We start from the raw sequence: 17,142 nt of genomic DNA on the forward strand, positions 1-17,142 counted from the left end.
AGTGAGTGTTAAGTGCTATTTAAGCATAACTATTATTTTAATTTTTATTGGTTAGCTATACTATAATGTAAATTTTTAGGATTTAGCTAACTCACCTTCTGGAGCTGGTGCTTTTCCGTCTAAAATATATGAGGATACCACTCTATCCCATTCCTCATTCTGAGAATCAAGGAGCACTAGAACAATGTCAAAACGACTCAACAATGGACTCGCAAGGGCGATGTTTACACTGATCGATTCACCTGGGTCGTATTTCCCCTTTGGGTTGGTTGCTGCTAGGATGGTGGTTCGGGTGTTGAGTTTACAAACCAATCCAGCCTAGTGAAATAATATTGTGACAGACACTGTATGATAGACCTATTGACAAACATATTCAATATTCTGCATTCTTTTTCTGAAAGCATTACTTTTTATTCAGGCTTCCCACTTCTTGCATTTTGTATTTCATGTCAAATATCTAAGCAATCATGAAATGCTTTCTTAAATTATACGTTTGTTACCTACACATATATAGAATTTACTGTAAAAGTGGAACAAATGAAAATTCAAATAAACAAAAAATCAATACAAACTCAAATTTACACTTAAAAACTACTTGTACTGAAATGGCACAACCCAATTCTGTAAAATATATGTAAACTGTAATACCATTATATATTCCAAGAGCTTATTTTTATTGTATTCCTTTACAATTCCTGAATACTCCTTGAAAGTTCATATTTTTCCCAATACAGAAAGAAATGGCATGAGAGAAGAATAAAAGGAATAATTAAAGACATTTTAGAGTGAATTTGTAATGATAAATTTTGTAATACCTTGGCGACACTGATTGTCTGTTGCTCCATAGCCTCATGTATACTACCTCTATCATGCTCTCTGATGCTGTTAAACTCATCTGGATAAAACATGGAAAACACATGTCATTTCAATTCTACTTCATGGTTTATAAGCTTTATAAATATGGAAGTTAAATCAAATCAAAATCAATCAAAATAATTAAAAAAACATATATAGAATGAAGTGCATGTTCCCCTACACCCCAAAAATTTTAAAATTCTTATCATACTTACAAAATAAAAGTCTTAGTTTGGAAAGAAATTATTACACTAAAATCGAGAATAAAACAGCAATTACTCATGGTACATTCCTGATAAATTTGATATGATATTAATATACATGTATAAGTATGATTAGAGGATAAATCTGATGATTTTCATGTATTACAGAAATATGACCGCCTCTTTCTCTACTCTATTCACTGACAGAATGAAATATTACTTGCAAACAGCAGAGTAACATTTGGACCCTAACTGACAACAAATTTCCCTGAAAATTCCTTTTTACCCCAAACTTTTACCACTTCTGTCTGGTTAATGACCCAAAAGCGTAAATACATGATGTCACAGCATTCAAGCGGGATTGGTACAATAGTACATCCCTCAAACAATAGGTTAACTGCTTGAATCTATGCAAGTTTAATAAACCAATTATACTGAGAATTGTTCTTACCAATACAGCATAAACCACCATCAGCCAAGACAAGAGCTCCTGCCTCCAATGTCCACTCTCCAGAATCTCTAACTGCAGTGACCGTCAGACCAGCACTCGTTGATCCTATACCAGTGGTTAATACTGATCGAGGAACTACCTTGGCAGCATACTTCAAGAACTGAGATTTACCAGTACCTAAATATATATAAAAGGATAAGATGAAATGACCAATACTTGAGGGGGGCGGGGGAAGAGACATGGGCCCTGTACATTGTAACGAAATAAGAGTAGTAATCCTGAATAAGATGAACATATTGGCACTGTTACTCTACTTTACTTTACTAGATTACATTTTGCCAGGTTGTTACAAATTATTTCAGCTATAAATCAGTCTCTTTTAATGTTTCTTGGAGCTTGCCAGCACTGGATCTTCTTTTTTTTATAAGCATAGTCATAGTCAGAGATGAATGCTTCTCAGCCAATGAAGACCTATTGTTAGAAAATTAAACTCTTCAATATAGGTGGGGGCTGCAGCTATTGTCTTCGCTGAAGTCTGATGCTGTTTTGCAAAACATAAGCAATAGGTCTGATTAAGCCATAGTAGTACAACAAACAGTGGCAGTGGTCAGTTTGCTTTACTTGATTAAGCGGTTGTTTTGTTAACATTCAGTGGCAGTATTTCATAGGAAAAACTTACCTGGATCTCCAACCAGAAGAAGGTGAGATTCTCCTCGTGTTCTTGTACCAGTAGCATCACGTCGAGCTACACCCCCAGCTAGTACCATCCCTACAGCCAGCTTGACCACATAAAGCCCATAAACCTGAGGGCATAGACTGGCTAAGATTATATTACGTCCCTGAATGAACAACAAACAGTGTCAGATGATAATATGCAACAGTAATAAAACAGTTTTAGCACTACATATGATTACCCTGGCTTGCGCATGACTATCACCTGTGAAGGTGGCTAAAGCATTCAAGGAATTCTTTCCTCCCGGGTACCCATTTACGACACCTATTAAGTGGAGAGTGGCAAATGAATATCAAATGCCTTGCTAAATGATGCAAGAGCCACGGTTAAATTTGAACCCTGCATCCCATAGTTCAATGTTTGGAGACTTCTCCAATGAGCCAGAGCATCTCTGCTTACATCAACCACAACAATCGTTCTATGAGGTTCTTTGCAATAAGGATTAGCAAATCAACTTACTATAAAACTGCAACTACTATCCTTCCATATGTCAATAATTTCCAAATAAACTTTCAAGAAGTTGAATTACAATAATAAAATGTTATATTATTGTAGGAGCAATATTTTGTATTTGATCGGCTCTAATATACGCAGGTTCTTCCAACACAGAACAAGAACAGATGAAGAGGTAGATGTTGCTGGTTTGAAGGTCTGTGCTCAACTGCCTGAGCTTGGCAGGGCATAATTTATTCTTCATTTCTTCTCTAGGCTTTCTTTTCACAAGGAACTAGATTTCAATACATATTCAAATTAACTTGTAAGATGACAATAAGAAAGTAACGCATCATCATGGATAAGAACCAATCACACATAAGGAGTCTTACAACATAAATATTCATGATTCAGTCAACCAAGAGAGAGGAGGGGAGTAATTAACATAGCTAAAGAGAGGACCAAGAGATAAAGGAATTTGATAACAAAAGGAATGGTCAAGTGTGGGATGCAAGGAATGAAGGATGTATGAGGGTAACAAAGGAGATGGGGATAACAAAGATAAATGAGGATAAAAGGCAAGAATGCTGATGGAGACTGAAGAAAAGGGGAAAGTAAATTAGGGTTATTTTGGAGTAGGACAATGTCCTGAAAATGAGAGAGGGGTTAAAGAACTCTGTGAACTCTGGCTTTAATAAAAGTAATGAACTTGTAACCAAAACTGAAATGAACAAAAAAAACTGCAATAAACTTGAATAATGTACAAACTTGTTCCCTACATAATAAATCAATATATAAAATACAATCCTGCATTCAAAATTTATAAAGCAATTTAAGTAAAGCAATATATTTGGATGGAATTCATAATTAACATAAGAGCTAACTATCTTTGTTCTGCACAAATTGAAAGATACCCTTTCAAAATCTGGTGGGCATTTGATAATACTGTTAGTAAGTTACAAGCGACTTTACAAACAAGTGGAATGCCTCTGGCCGTCTCACCTGCATCACGCGATTCAATATAGCAGCAGTGCTGACTTTGAAAACTACTGTAACTCGCACAAGATCTTCAGTGATACATGGTTACTCTTATGTGCACTTTTTATGAACTAGACCAATAAACTTACAGATGTAATGGTTATTCAACAAAAAACCCCAACATGGCCAAAGTTCATTGACCTTACATGACCTTTGACCTTGATCATGTGACCTGAAACTCGCACAGGACGTTCGGTGATACTTGATTACTCTTATGTACAAGTTTCATGAATCAGATCCATAAACTTTCAAAGTTATGATGGTAATTCAACAGATACACCCAATTCGGCCAAAGTTCATTGACCTTTGACCTTGGTTATGTGACCTGAAATGCACACAGGATGTTCAGTGATGCTTGATTACTATTATGTCCAAGTTTCATGAATCAGATCCATTAACTTTTAAAGTTATAATGGGAATTCAACAGATACCCCCATTCAGCCAAAGTTCATTGACCCTAAATGACCTTTGACCTTGGTCATGTGACATGAAACTCTAATAGGATGTTCAGTAATACTTGATTAACCTTATGGCCAAGTTTCATGAACTAGGTCCATATACTTTCTAAGTTATGATGTCATTTCAAAAACTTAACCTCAGGTTAAGATTTGATGTTGACGCCGCCGCTGCCGTTGGAAAAGCGGCGCCTTTAGTCTCACTCTGCTACATGTATGCAGGTGAAACAAAAACAAGTGACCCTTTCTCATGGTAAATAATAATAATAGCTGGATTTATAAAGCGCTTTTTGCCTGAGGACAAAAAGCACTGCTATTATTACCCCAGCTTTAGCTAAAGCTGCCATCACCAGCGCTCAATGCATTCAAGGAAATAATCCTGCCGGGTACCCATTCACCTCACCTGGGTCGAGTGAAGCATAGTATGGATAAATTTCTTGCTGAAGGAAAACATGCCATGGCTAGGATTTGAACACACGACACTCTTTTTGCAAGTCAAGAGTCAGTACCACTAGACCATGATGCGCCCACAATAATACACCATATTTTCATTGGTGTTGATTTAGCTGCTAAGAAAGGGTATCAGTCATTCATAAAGTCACTCCTCACTTTATACCAACAGCTTTATAAAACACCCACCTGTAGGGTGTTTCATATAAAGCTGTTCACAAGTTAAGAGCGACTGGTGATGGAAGGTTCACCAGTCGTACTTAAAGTTGCTCTTAACTTACGAACAGCTTTATGAAAAGGTCCCCTGGGAGGATAAACTGTGGCCAATTCAGAATGACTTCTTGCAACTAACCCTTCATACTATGTCATAACTTTAATAAATTGTCTTTAATATAACTTTTTTATATTAATAAATTTTAACTATGTCCTAGATTACAATGTTGAATTGGTGTGAACTGGCACCAGCTGGCCAAACTGGTGACAGCCCCGTGGATTCCCAGTATTAAATAAACTAATACTGAATGTTGAAAAAAAAAAGAAATACAATGGTACTGGGTTCAAAATGGAGAACAAACAAAAATTGAAAATCTGATTCTCATAAGTCTATCAAGTTTGATGGTGTAGAAATTGATAGTGTTCACCCTACTAAGTGTTTAGGAGATATAACAGACAGACACTAAACAACTTTGTTGTTGAATATGTTTGTAAAAAATAAGTGCTATTCTTGCCTTTAGTTAAAAGAGCTAAGCCACTAATTGACATAACTACAGCAAAATTAACTTTAAATTCATTCATTCTAAAAAAAAAATAATGTAAATACAAGATCTGCCAAAAACCTAAAACTTAATGTTCCAAAATGCAATACTGATTACTATAAATGCTCATTGTCTTCTAAATATCTATGTTTATTCCTTACCCCTTCATTTAAGGTCAAGTCCACCCTAGAAAAATGTTGATTTGAATAAACAGAGAAAAATCAAACTAGCAGAACGCTGTAAATTTCATCAAAATCCCTTATTTTTCACAAAACAGTGATATGCACAACTCAGTGACATGCAGACAAGTTGGTCGATGATGTCCATCATTGACTATTTCCTTACAGATTTGACAATAATGACCAACTTGACTGAATCATTAAGTATTAAACAATGCTAATTCCACATGTTCAGGGAGAAATTAATCGTTTTCACTTGACAATGAGGGGAAAAATAAAATACAAAATAGTTGATGTGTGACGTAATCAGTCTCCTCATTTGCATACTGACCAGGATGTGCAGATATCTGTTTTTTAAAATTAAGCAAAATTTTAAAATGTCATAACTTTCTTATTTTACATCCGATTTTGATGAAATTTTCAATGTTATGCTTGTTGGATTTTTTATTCAAATCAACTTTATGTGGGGTGGACTTGTCCTTTTATAATCCAAAACCCTCCTCTGTAGTTTAAAACAAAGAGCTCAAATCATATATTACGTTTATTTTCAAGGATGGTCGTGTTTAAATTATATTTTTTTAATTGTTTTATATATTCATTTTTGTATATCATGTTTATGCATGACCCCCTATTGACACAATAAATAAATAAATGAATGGATGGATATGGATGGATGAATGAATGAACAAATAAAGTTTATACAATGACTGTGGTAAAATTTATGAATAACTTTAATCACTATATATATATCAAACAAAGGACTTACTTACCGATAATGGATTGAATCTGTGATTGTCCCAGAATTCTTCAAACTCTTGTCTCTGTGAATTAAAACACAATATATCTTGATTCAATCTTCACTCATGATCAAGTATTACCAAATCTTGTGGTGAGTCGGTATGGTCACACACATTTGTTCCCAATTGTCAGTAAGGACTGTTTATTATTGTCAGAACTAATAAATGGAAGGACAATTTGTGCACACAGTTTCTCAATATTCTTGTTTAAGCTATTTATTCATTCGATGCTGAACAATGCGACATTGAACTCAGTAACCTTCGACCTGTAAAGTAACTTCATTTTTTACAATTCATACCATTTCTTAGTATCAATTCACTTTTTCTATCAAATCAGTCTACATACAGACAGTTTTGCAATACAAAATCAGCATTATTCAGGGTGGACTTCCCATTAAACGACCAAAAATTTGGAAGATAATCTCACCATTTCTTCTGTAACTGTAAGAACCTCTCTCTGTTCATTCTTCACTGAGATATGATTAGCCTTGAGAGCTAACTCAATTTCACATTTAGAATCAACATATGTGGCTTGCCATCTTCTCATTACAGTTCCTCTGTTGAAGATATAATAGTCATGTTATAGGTGTATAGGCAGGGGATGCAAGTTTGTAGATCGTGCTATAGGCCACATTCATGTTAATTTTAAGCACAATTGCATGATTAATAGACTGGGTCGGTAGAATAAACGCTGTCTTTTCTTGCTATACAGTTTTCAGTTCAGTTCATTTATTTTCCATTAAAAAATCAATCAAAATATATACATGCGTAATTCATAAATAGATATCGGAAGGACCCCAAGAAAAGCATAGCTTGCGAGGATGGGTAGGTGGATATCATAACTTTTTCATAAACATTGCAATATTTTTTACATTTGGCAAAAATAAATCCCATTACATGCAAAATATACAATAAAAATACAGGGTAAAGCAGTCAAGTTTTGCTTTTCTTTTAGTACCCTAATATCCAAGCACCATGGTGGCTTTAGTCAAGCACACAATGATATCATTAAGATTACATTGTATTGGTTTTACTAATCATTGGTAACTACATGTAAAAATATTTTTCCACGCTACTAGTATTTAGGCCTTATATGGTAATTCATATTTTCATCACTTTGTCTTTCATCTTTCATCCTTCTCAGCTCTCTGTCTCTGAATCATAAAGCGCATTCATATGTACAGTTGTTCAATACTAGCTTCGCATATTGAGGATTAACCCCCACATATCCTCCAGCCTTCATATCTATTAGAAAGGATTTCACAAGGAATGCACAGAGATTTCCATTGGTTTTTACTTAGTTTGTAATAAGAGAGATATGACAAAGAATAGAAAGTTAATGTACTTTCCATGCACATTAGCCCATAGCCAGGGATAGAGTCTTAGATGATCTCAAGGCCACAATTTGACGGCCTTGGGTTGAGTCAAGATTACAAAGTCTTTGGCAGAAAATTTTCCCCACTAGCCTTGTTTCAATTCCTGATTGTCGTCTACTAAAGTCAAAGTCTAATGCATCTACCCATCCAAGTTCAGTTAAAAAGTGATTCTATATATACATGTAAAAACTCTGGTGTCTTACGTTACTGTGATGTCATCACCAGCTTTACAAGAATCCACCAAGTCATCTTCCAATACAACCCACATTGACCTTGGAATCTAGAGGTCAGAGGTCAAGGTCAACAAAAAGAAATCTTGTTCAAAATTTGCAACTACAAAACCTGATGAACATGAGAAAGTTTTCATTTGTCCACGGAATAGAAAAGAAGATGTTCAGATGAAACATTATCAGAGCAGGATGATGGGAACATCAGTTAAAAACAAAACAGAATTGTAATACAAATACAAAGAGAGGTAATGCGGCTATCATGGCAATCTCAAATACCTGTATCTTCATTAAAATTGTTATTTCTTTTCACTTCTCTTGAAAATGTATGTTTTTTTTATTTCTAATATTCTTATCCATCACATATGTCTTTGCCAACAGACAGTATTCATGCTTCCATTTTGATCATCTGCTTCAAAGGAATTGTTGCATTGAAATTAACATCAACTGTATGGCAAAACATTGAGAATCAACTAATCTGAGATTATAAAGGATACAGTTCCCATGGTGAGTTTATGAACCTGTTCCTGGATCTTGATCTCTTGGTAATCTCGGCAGCTAGAGGGCGCCCCTTCACTATCCATTCCTGATAGGCAAGAGAACTTGGTAGAATTGCAGCCCTCAGGGTTGGGACAACGGTCTGGCTTGCATTCATTATAATATCTTTCAATATTAGCCTAGTGAATATAAGATTTGAAAGGTCAGCAAAGACATAGAGCAGAGCACAGATACAAGTCAATAACTCTGAGGGTTATTTAAATATCTGTTTCCTTATATTTTATACGACAACTCTGAAAAAAAATTGACACTAAAAGACATGGAAAATAAAAAGATCATGTCTTTCATGGTGATCAATTGTTGAATTCTTGAGGTATGAATCTTCTGGTAGCCAAGAGAACAAGGTCATGTTAGTTTGACAGAGCTTTCTCAGCAGCTGTGCCATGTTTGTTGAACCCACTCCTTGCTCAGATACCCTCATTACAATCCATTGATTCTATTCTACAAGTCTTCCCTTAAACCTTTCCACTTTTATGTCATACAGGTTATAAGATTATAAGATTATAATATACAGTGACAATAATGATATAATCTATATAATAATACAATTGATATAATCTATATAATAATACAATTTACAGTACTCTATGCCTCATTTTCCGTATGTCAGATGTCTTACAATAGCCATAAAATTTATATTTTAAAAACATAATTCCATTTTTATTTTTCAATGTGAACCTTCCACTTTGCAATTTAATTTTATATCCCAATCTCAACCTTCTCCACAACTTATAGATTTGTTTATTGAATTTAGTGCATGCATTTCAGTTATCATTACCATATTATAGCTTTTATAAATATCTTTGGAAATAATTTCATAACGTGCTCTCATCTAGAATTACCTTGTTAGTGCAATATACCAACATCAATTAATTAGTTGTTACTTTATATTATTTGATTATTTCATTTAACTTATATAACTATGAAATTTATGTTTACATTGTAATCTTTGTTTTTATCAGTCTCCCAACTGTTTTAACAAAGAAGTATTTTGTACAATAAACCGAAATGAATGAATGAAAAAATGAATGATTACAACAGTTCATCTCATCTTACATAGATGAAAATGCCCAACTAGAGCCAATGAAATGGTCTGTGTCATTTGAAACTGACCTCTACACTGAAGACATGCTTGCATTTAGAGCACAGGAAATCTTTCTCAAACTCTAGCATCTTGACCAGTGTTGTGCGGATCACAGTTCCTGTTTGGATTACACAGAATATGATTAAGGGGATAGGATTCATGTTTCACATTTAAACCAATACAGTAACTCAGCAACATCTTTTCATACAAGTCAAATTCTGCAAGAAATTTCTGTCAATTTATGCCCACAGATTCTTGATGATGTTTTACTACTTGAATAATAATTTTGGGTGTACGGAAGTTATAAGAATTAGAGGAATTTCCGAAACAAATTAAGTTTGTAGTTTTAAATTTTGAAAACACTTTAGAGAATAAATGTGTTGATGAACCAAATGTTAAAAATCATGCAAAAAAATCTGCATTGGACCATAAGGTCATTGCATATTTCAGTGCAAATTACACCTACTACTAGTATATACTTTTTCAAGTTTTAACAAAAGATATGAGAAAAAAAAATAAACTGTTCAATGAAAATAATCAAATTACACAGTAAAATCCACATTGGAAAATAATATCCTTTCATATTCCAAATGAAACATTTGAAATATTACCTGAGACTGAGAGAAACCTGCCGATATCAGTGTTTCTTGGGAGTTGTTCCCTGACAAGTTCAGGACAAGCTGGTAACCCGGACAACCTTCCATGGATGTTAGTCTTCATAGTCTGACGGGTAAACAATAGAGACATAAAATGCAAGCTTCATAAATCAATGAAAGTTGAGTTTTTTTTTAATGCAAGTTTCTCGCAATGACCCATAACCTTTTTTTTTTAATGGAAGAAGTAATCAGAAAATAGTTTCTCACAATAATCATCTATGTCTGAAACGATCTCAAAGTTCTCTCTCATACAACTATCCAGTTTAGAAATCTTATAAAAGTGTTTTTTGAGTTGCTTCAGTAAATAAAAGACATATATCACACCTCAAACACAGGACATACATGTATTCTGCCAAAGGGTGATATTCATTTACTATCTTTGGAGTGAAAATCTCCTATAAAATCACTCATTTCTAGGCTTATCCATGTCTACGTAAAGGATGATTTCTATCTGACATGATGGAATCCAATGTATCTGGTTGCAGAAATAGTAAAACATTCTTTTCATAAAAGGGCAGGATTCATAAACTGAAAACCAGCTCAGGAATAAAACTGATTGGATATATTCATTTCTTAGATGGTATCATGAGATGGCAAGATGTGACAAGACTTTAAAGTGGTATACAATCAAGAGGTCATCAGAAAGCCACCCTTGGTCTGGCTTATAGGTATGGTACAACCATAATCTATGCCATGTGACATTATTCATTGCCCCAAGTTTCAAATTCAAATTCAATTTAAAAATAAGCCAGTAAAACAGCTGAAGTTTAATATGGAAAAGCAATCACAAAAGTATACTCCTAAATGCAGCCTAATGCGGTGTTATGTAATCATTCAGTGCTGGTATCTCTAGAACGGTCTGGGAGAAGGAATAATTAGACTCATCAATCAGAATAAAAGTTACATTTTCAATTTGAACATATTTGCATGTTTAATACAGAGCGTGTGTTTGGGTAAACAATCACGATAATAGGATTCTCAGAATTTGGATTGAGTTCGGTCAAATTCATGCTTTCCGAGTTTTCATTAAACTAGTCCGATAAGCTTGCATGATGGACAGATAATTAAGTGTAAAACAAATAAGCCTTTTGCAAATTCTGTATGATTAAATTTTCCCATGATTTGGCAATTACAGATATTGCTTTAAGTCTCCCCAAAAAGAACCACAATGATACTATGTGAATTGTTCTCCATCAATTTTCTTCTCTAATAATAATCTAAATTTTAATCCTGGATTCAACTCTATACCTTACCATATAACCTTAATCCAATCTAAAAACTCTAACCCCAAGACCATTATATTTGAAGAAATACAACCTAGAACAATTGATGAAAGAGATCTTACCATGTTATCTTTTTCTAGATGGTTCCTGAAAACATCCATTGATACCCTGGAAAGAGCTATGTCTAGTAATGGCAATGTGATGAGTGGACTGTTCAGGATCAGATCACTCACCTCCATATTAGTCTCAAACAATGTCATAGCACTGTCAAAAGAAAAAAAACACAATAATTTCATCCAGGACTGTTTATTCTGTGGAAGCGTTGTGGTGTAGCGGTTCTGACTCTCGCCTTGTAATCAGAGGGTCGTGTGTTGGAATCCCACCATGGCCTAGCATCCTTTGGCAAGGCGCTAATCCACACTTTGCCACTCTCCACCCAGATGTTAAATGGGTACCAGGTAGGATGTGAAAGCCTATATGTAGTATGCCTAGCAATTGAGTCTTGGAACTCTTGTTGGAATGCTCCCTAGGGAGTGGAGAAGGTGCATACATTGTATGCGGGCATGCAAGGATCCGATGACCGGGGTAATATGTCTGTAAAGTGCTTAGAGACGTTGTTCCGATGTATTAAGCGCTATATAAATGCAGATTATTATTATTCTACATCTGGGGGTTTGAACTACAGTTCTTGCTTCATACTGAGAGATGCAAATCAGTTCCATTTGGCTTTTTGCACTCATGCAAATTTGGGGTATTAAAACAAATATGACCAGGAAATCTCCTACAAACTTGAAAATCTTAGATGCCAAAGGACCATCTCAAAGCATTTAATGCCAACAACATGGGAGGGGGTATCATTTAAAACTGTATGTCTCTGATTCCTAGGGGGGAAAATTGATGAATTACAATCTTCACTTTATTACAATAATCTGCAACCATTATACTTGGTTCAGCAGCAGACATTAAAAACTGACTTTTACAGCACAAAATAAGGTGCCGTTAACATAAATAATGTTGTGCATACTCCAAAAATCATCAGATCAATGTTTGCCTGGCTATTGCAACCCCCCCCCCCCCACACACACACACCTGAATAAAAATCACTCTGTTTGGAGCAGGCGCGATCTAACCAGATTAGAAGACACAACAGCTTTGAGGGGTTGACTATTGTTCAAAAACGATATGTCCGCTGAAAGGGTATGGTGTCTAATCCGGCTGGATGCGCGCCTGCTTTAACGTGTGGTTTAAGAACTATTCATCATCAAAAGATATCAGCATGACCTACTCAATCTGAATACTATAATGTTGACTTTCATCTTCTTTGAGGAGTATATTCTCAATCTCTCCTTTGTGCTGCTCCTTACTGTAGCTCTCAAAGATACCTAAGATAAAGGGGAAAATGCAGGTTTGTTCAACTAAGCTCTTGAAATCCAAATTTCATTAGAAATAAGATGAGAGAATGAATAAATAAAAAACAAGACTTACTTGTAAATGATATGAATTAAACAAGAATAAACATTTCAATGTTGAATAAATGAAATTGATAATTCAATCAAATAAATGAATGAATTATTTGATAATTCATTCAAACAATAAATAGATGAATACAAGAACAAAATAGTGAACTGATCTAAATTAAAATATTCATTTTTAGCTTTATAAATTTGAAAACTTACTGATGTATTCTTCTCTTTCAGAGGTTGAAAATTCTTCTCTACTCCCCATTTTTCCATATGAAACATGCCTAAAGGCAGTTAAAAGAAACAGCTGTCATGAACACTGTTCCCTGTGTCCTTCGTATTCTATCTGGGTGAATCAACTATCACTTCCATGGGATGACATACTGAGGATTAGACCTTGTCTGCAACCTGTAGGTGTATGATACATTCATTTGTTTTTTTTTAAATAAATCATAAAAAAGGTACACTTCTAATGGAAATTATTTTGTGACTTTGCCAATTATTGCTCTCCTAACATATTAAGCCCTGCATACTACTATAATTCAAGGCAAAATTGGTGCCAAGCCAATATTAAATTTACCAGACCAAGTGAATATTTAGTCAAATTTCTTGTTCACTTTGGCAGAGGGGACATATGGAAGTCTTGCCACCAAGCAAAGGACCGAGATTCTGAGAATTCGAACTATAATAATAATGTGTTAGGTGCCACATCCATCTCGTAAGAGATGCTCAAGGCGCAGAAGTGAAGGGGGAAGGAAAACAAAATTAAAAGTAACAGAAAATCATTAATAAAATGAGTTAAAAGAGGTAAGTTGTTAGCTTAATTTTTAAATGTTTTGACACTCATGCTATCTTTCCCTCGTGGGAGGGAATTCTATAGTGAGGGCCCTGCATGGATGAATGCCCTTTTCCCCCACTTTGTTTTTGTATACCAGTATTTTAATTTGACACGTTCACTCATGGGCAACCAATGTAAAGATTTCAGACAGGAATGATGTGGGAAAATTTGTTACGAAGTGTCACTACACGAGCAGCAATTTTTCTAGTAATTTGAGACTGTGGTGGAATAAAATAAGTGCATTGCTGAAATCAGGACGAGATGAAATCAATGAATGAACAATTTTCTCTTTTGTGTCAAGAGTCAAATATTTGCGTAGGAACCCTATGTTGTGTAACTGATACCGTACAGATTCAAAAATGTATTGAATACGAGTACCCATTGTCATGTTTGAGTCGAGAAACACACCAAGATAACGGCATGTGTCAGAAACTTCAAAAATGTGGTTGGCAATAGAAACTGATGTCATTTGTACTTTAAACAGATGGGTTTTCATGCTTTCCATTACCTATATGTAAACTAAAAGCTTCGGTCTCTGTTATAATATTGGTTGTTCTGCTGAACTCTGTTGGCTCCACTCTACCTCAAGCGAAGTTCGTGCAGGCTCCACTTCACTACAGCTACACTACGCTCCACCTACCCGAACTTCGAGACGGTGAACTCGATCGGATATTCTGAGTGACAATAGGTGGGATTTTATGGGGGGAAAATATAAAATTCATGCAACATCACGATCTTTAAAAACAATTATGACTAATATTCTTACTTTACACAAAGTTTCACTTCTTCTCCATGCGTCTATCAAGTCTCAAAATTGGTGATTTAGAGCCAACATGAAGTTCCTAACATGTATCAACATTTCGCTGCCGATTTCAATATATATCGCATGCGCGTGAGGCCGGCCAGGTCTGAGCTCGGACCGGACGCAGTACCTCGCGCATATTGCATCCTGATGCGATGTTTTGAAATCAGCAGCAAAAATGTGTAAGGAACTCCATGTTGGCTCTAAATCACCAATTTTGAGACTGATAGAAGCATGGAAAAGAAGTGAAACTTGTGTAAAATAAGAATATTAGTTTTAATTGTTTTTAAAGATCGTGATGTTGCATGAATTTATATTTCCCCCCATAAAATCCCACCTTTTGTCACTCGAAAAATCCAATCAAGTTCACTGCCTCGAAGTTCGGGTAGGTGGAGCGTAGTGTAGCGGTAGTGGAGTGGAGCCTGCACGAACTTCGCTCGAGGTAGCTCCACTCACCAATTACAGAGACCAAAGTTCTATAAACTTCTAACTCGATCTGTACAGGGACAGATGCTACCACCCTGCCTGTGGTGAATCTACAGGTAGGACTATGGTATGCCAATGCTGTACATAGCACACACTTTAAAAAATCATTAAAATATCACTTTTGTGACCAAAATTACTAATTTCCATACGGCTTATGCCGAAAGGGTGGGTGATGTCGCGTTAGGGTGTGTTGACATTAACGCGAAGATTCGTCCAAAGCCCCCGCGGCTTGGCCGAAAGGGTGCGCTTGGAGCGTTACGTCACGTCGCATTCACTGGAACGCATCCATTCGTCCAAAGCCCCCTCGGAAGTGCCGAAAGGGTGCGTTTTATTTTGTTTCTAATAATAATAATAATAATTCTAACAATAATAATAATAATTACAATAATAATGATGATAATAATAATAATAATGGTAATATTAATAATAATTATGATAATAATTACAATAACAATAAGAAGAAAAAGAAGCAGAAGAAGGAGGAGGAGGAGGAGAAGGAGAATAAGATAATGATGATGAAGAACAACAACAATAACAAGAAAAATAATATCACCAACAACAATGATTAATAATGATATCAAAAAAATAATTATAATATGAAGGAGACGAAGAGGGAAGAAGAAGAAAAAGAAGTAGAAGTAGTATAAGAAAAAGAAGGAGTATACGATAATGATGAACAACAATAACAAAAAAATATCACAGACAACGATAATTATAAAAATACAAATTTAGTAATAATTATAATGATAGTAATTATAATAATACGAAGGAGAGGAAGAGGGATGCAGAGGAAGAAAAAGAAGAAGAAGCAGAAGAAGAAGAAGAAGAAGAAAATAAAAAACGAAGGAATTATTTTAATTACAATAATAATCTAAATAGCATGCTCCTTCTCCTATGGATCATAATAATAAAAATAAAAATAATAATTATAATGATAATTATAATAATTATGATAAAAAATGCTTAATGATAATAATAATAAAAATAATAATGATAATAATAATGATAATAAGAAGAGGAGGAATAAGAAGAGGAAGAAGAAGAAGCAGAAGAAAAGAAAAAAAACGAAGGAATTATTTTAATTACAATAATTATAATAATTAATCCAAATAATAACATGTTACTAGTCCTATGGATCATAATAATAATAAAAAATAATAATAATTATAATAATGATAAAAATAATACTTAATGATGATGATAATAATAATAACAATAATGATAAGAATAATAATGATAATAATATTAATAATAATAATAATAATAGTAATAATAATGATAGTGATAATAACAATAATAATAATAATAATAATAAAGATAAGAACGATGATAATAATGATCATTATAATAATAAAATATCACAGATGATTATCATCATCATAATCTTCATCATCAACATAATATAAAATGACAATAATAATAATAATAATGAATTGCAATAAAAAATAAAAATAAAAAACAAAATCATCGATCGAAGTAAGAGGGTTCAAACCTCCAACCACCGGTTTCGAGGCGCCGCTCTCAACCAATTGAGCTATTCGTGCATTGCAGCCATGTCGTGGTCTTTTCTTCTCTAAGTATATATCCCCTTGTATTGCGCAATGCCCGAACGCAGGCCGCGCTACATTGTCTCTGGTGACGATAATGTCGAAACGGTGATACGACGAAATTGAGTTCCTTTTCCGCAGAATCATGCATTTTTCAAGAAAGAGTGATGCAAGTACTTGCTTGAAATATTCTAAAGACATTTCAACGATTCATTTCGATTCTTGGTAAGTTAAGATTCTTGGTAAGTTAAGCTTTAGTCAGGCAGCATATGTCATCTACTTCGAAAAATTGGCTAAGTCTGATTTTTCACTTTTATGTGATTGGTGACATCATAAGGAACAACTTCCAACTTGGTGACAAATTTCTAATGGTCATCTTGACCATGTGAGGGGTCAAAATTGGGTCAATAGGGGTCAATTTTTGGAATTGCCCCGATTGTGTTGAGTCATATATCAAATTGTTTGTCTGGCTATACTGAACAATAAAGTGTACACAACCATATACTCTTGACCTCCCATTAAAAAGTTATGCCCGGA

At 34.5% G+C, this 17,142-nt stretch overlaps 1 protein-coding gene across 3 annotated transcripts in view; it reads right to left on the bottom strand.

The window, feature by feature from the left end:
* The window catches only part of LOC121427771 (DNA helicase MCM9-like), a 28,956-nt gene that overhangs the window by 7,219 nt on the left and 4,595 nt on the right, over positions 1 to 17,142 (bottom strand). For 2 of the 3 annotated variants that reach the window (XM_041624330.1, XM_041624339.1), the window contains exons 2-14: positions 13,149 to 13,340; positions 12,758 to 12,854; positions 11,595 to 11,736; positions 10,205 to 10,316; positions 9,623 to 9,711; positions 8,449 to 8,628; positions 7,928 to 8,004; positions 6,776 to 6,905; positions 6,322 to 6,372; positions 2,189 to 2,348; positions 1,510 to 1,686; positions 816 to 895; positions 96 to 318 (exon numbers count right to left, since the gene is read on the bottom strand). In XM_041624330.1, the coding sequence (XP_041480264.1) occupies positions 96 to 318; positions 816 to 895; positions 1,510 to 1,686; positions 2,189 to 2,348; positions 6,322 to 6,372; positions 6,776 to 6,905; positions 7,928 to 8,004; positions 8,449 to 8,628; positions 9,623 to 9,711; positions 10,205 to 10,316; positions 11,595 to 11,736; positions 12,758 to 12,854; positions 13,149 to 13,197 (1,567 nt within the window). In that variant the 5' untranslated portion in view covers positions 13,198 to 13,340. Of the gene's footprint in view, positions 1 to 95; positions 319 to 815; positions 896 to 1,509; positions 1,687 to 2,188; positions 2,349 to 6,321; positions 6,373 to 6,775; positions 6,906 to 7,927; positions 8,005 to 8,448; positions 8,629 to 9,622; positions 9,712 to 10,204; positions 10,317 to 11,594; positions 11,737 to 12,757; positions 12,855 to 13,148; positions 13,341 to 14,278; positions 14,299 to 17,142 lie in introns of those variants that run through there. The other variant, XM_041624346.1, reaches the window with a different exon arrangement.

The sequence above is a fragment of the Lytechinus variegatus genome, chromosome 1 (genome assembly GCF_018143015.1).
Source record: "Lytechinus variegatus isolate NC3 chromosome 1, Lvar_3.0, whole genome shotgun sequence".
Lineage (NCBI taxonomy): Eukaryota > Metazoa > Echinodermata > Echinoidea > Temnopleuroida > Toxopneustidae > Lytechinus > Lytechinus variegatus.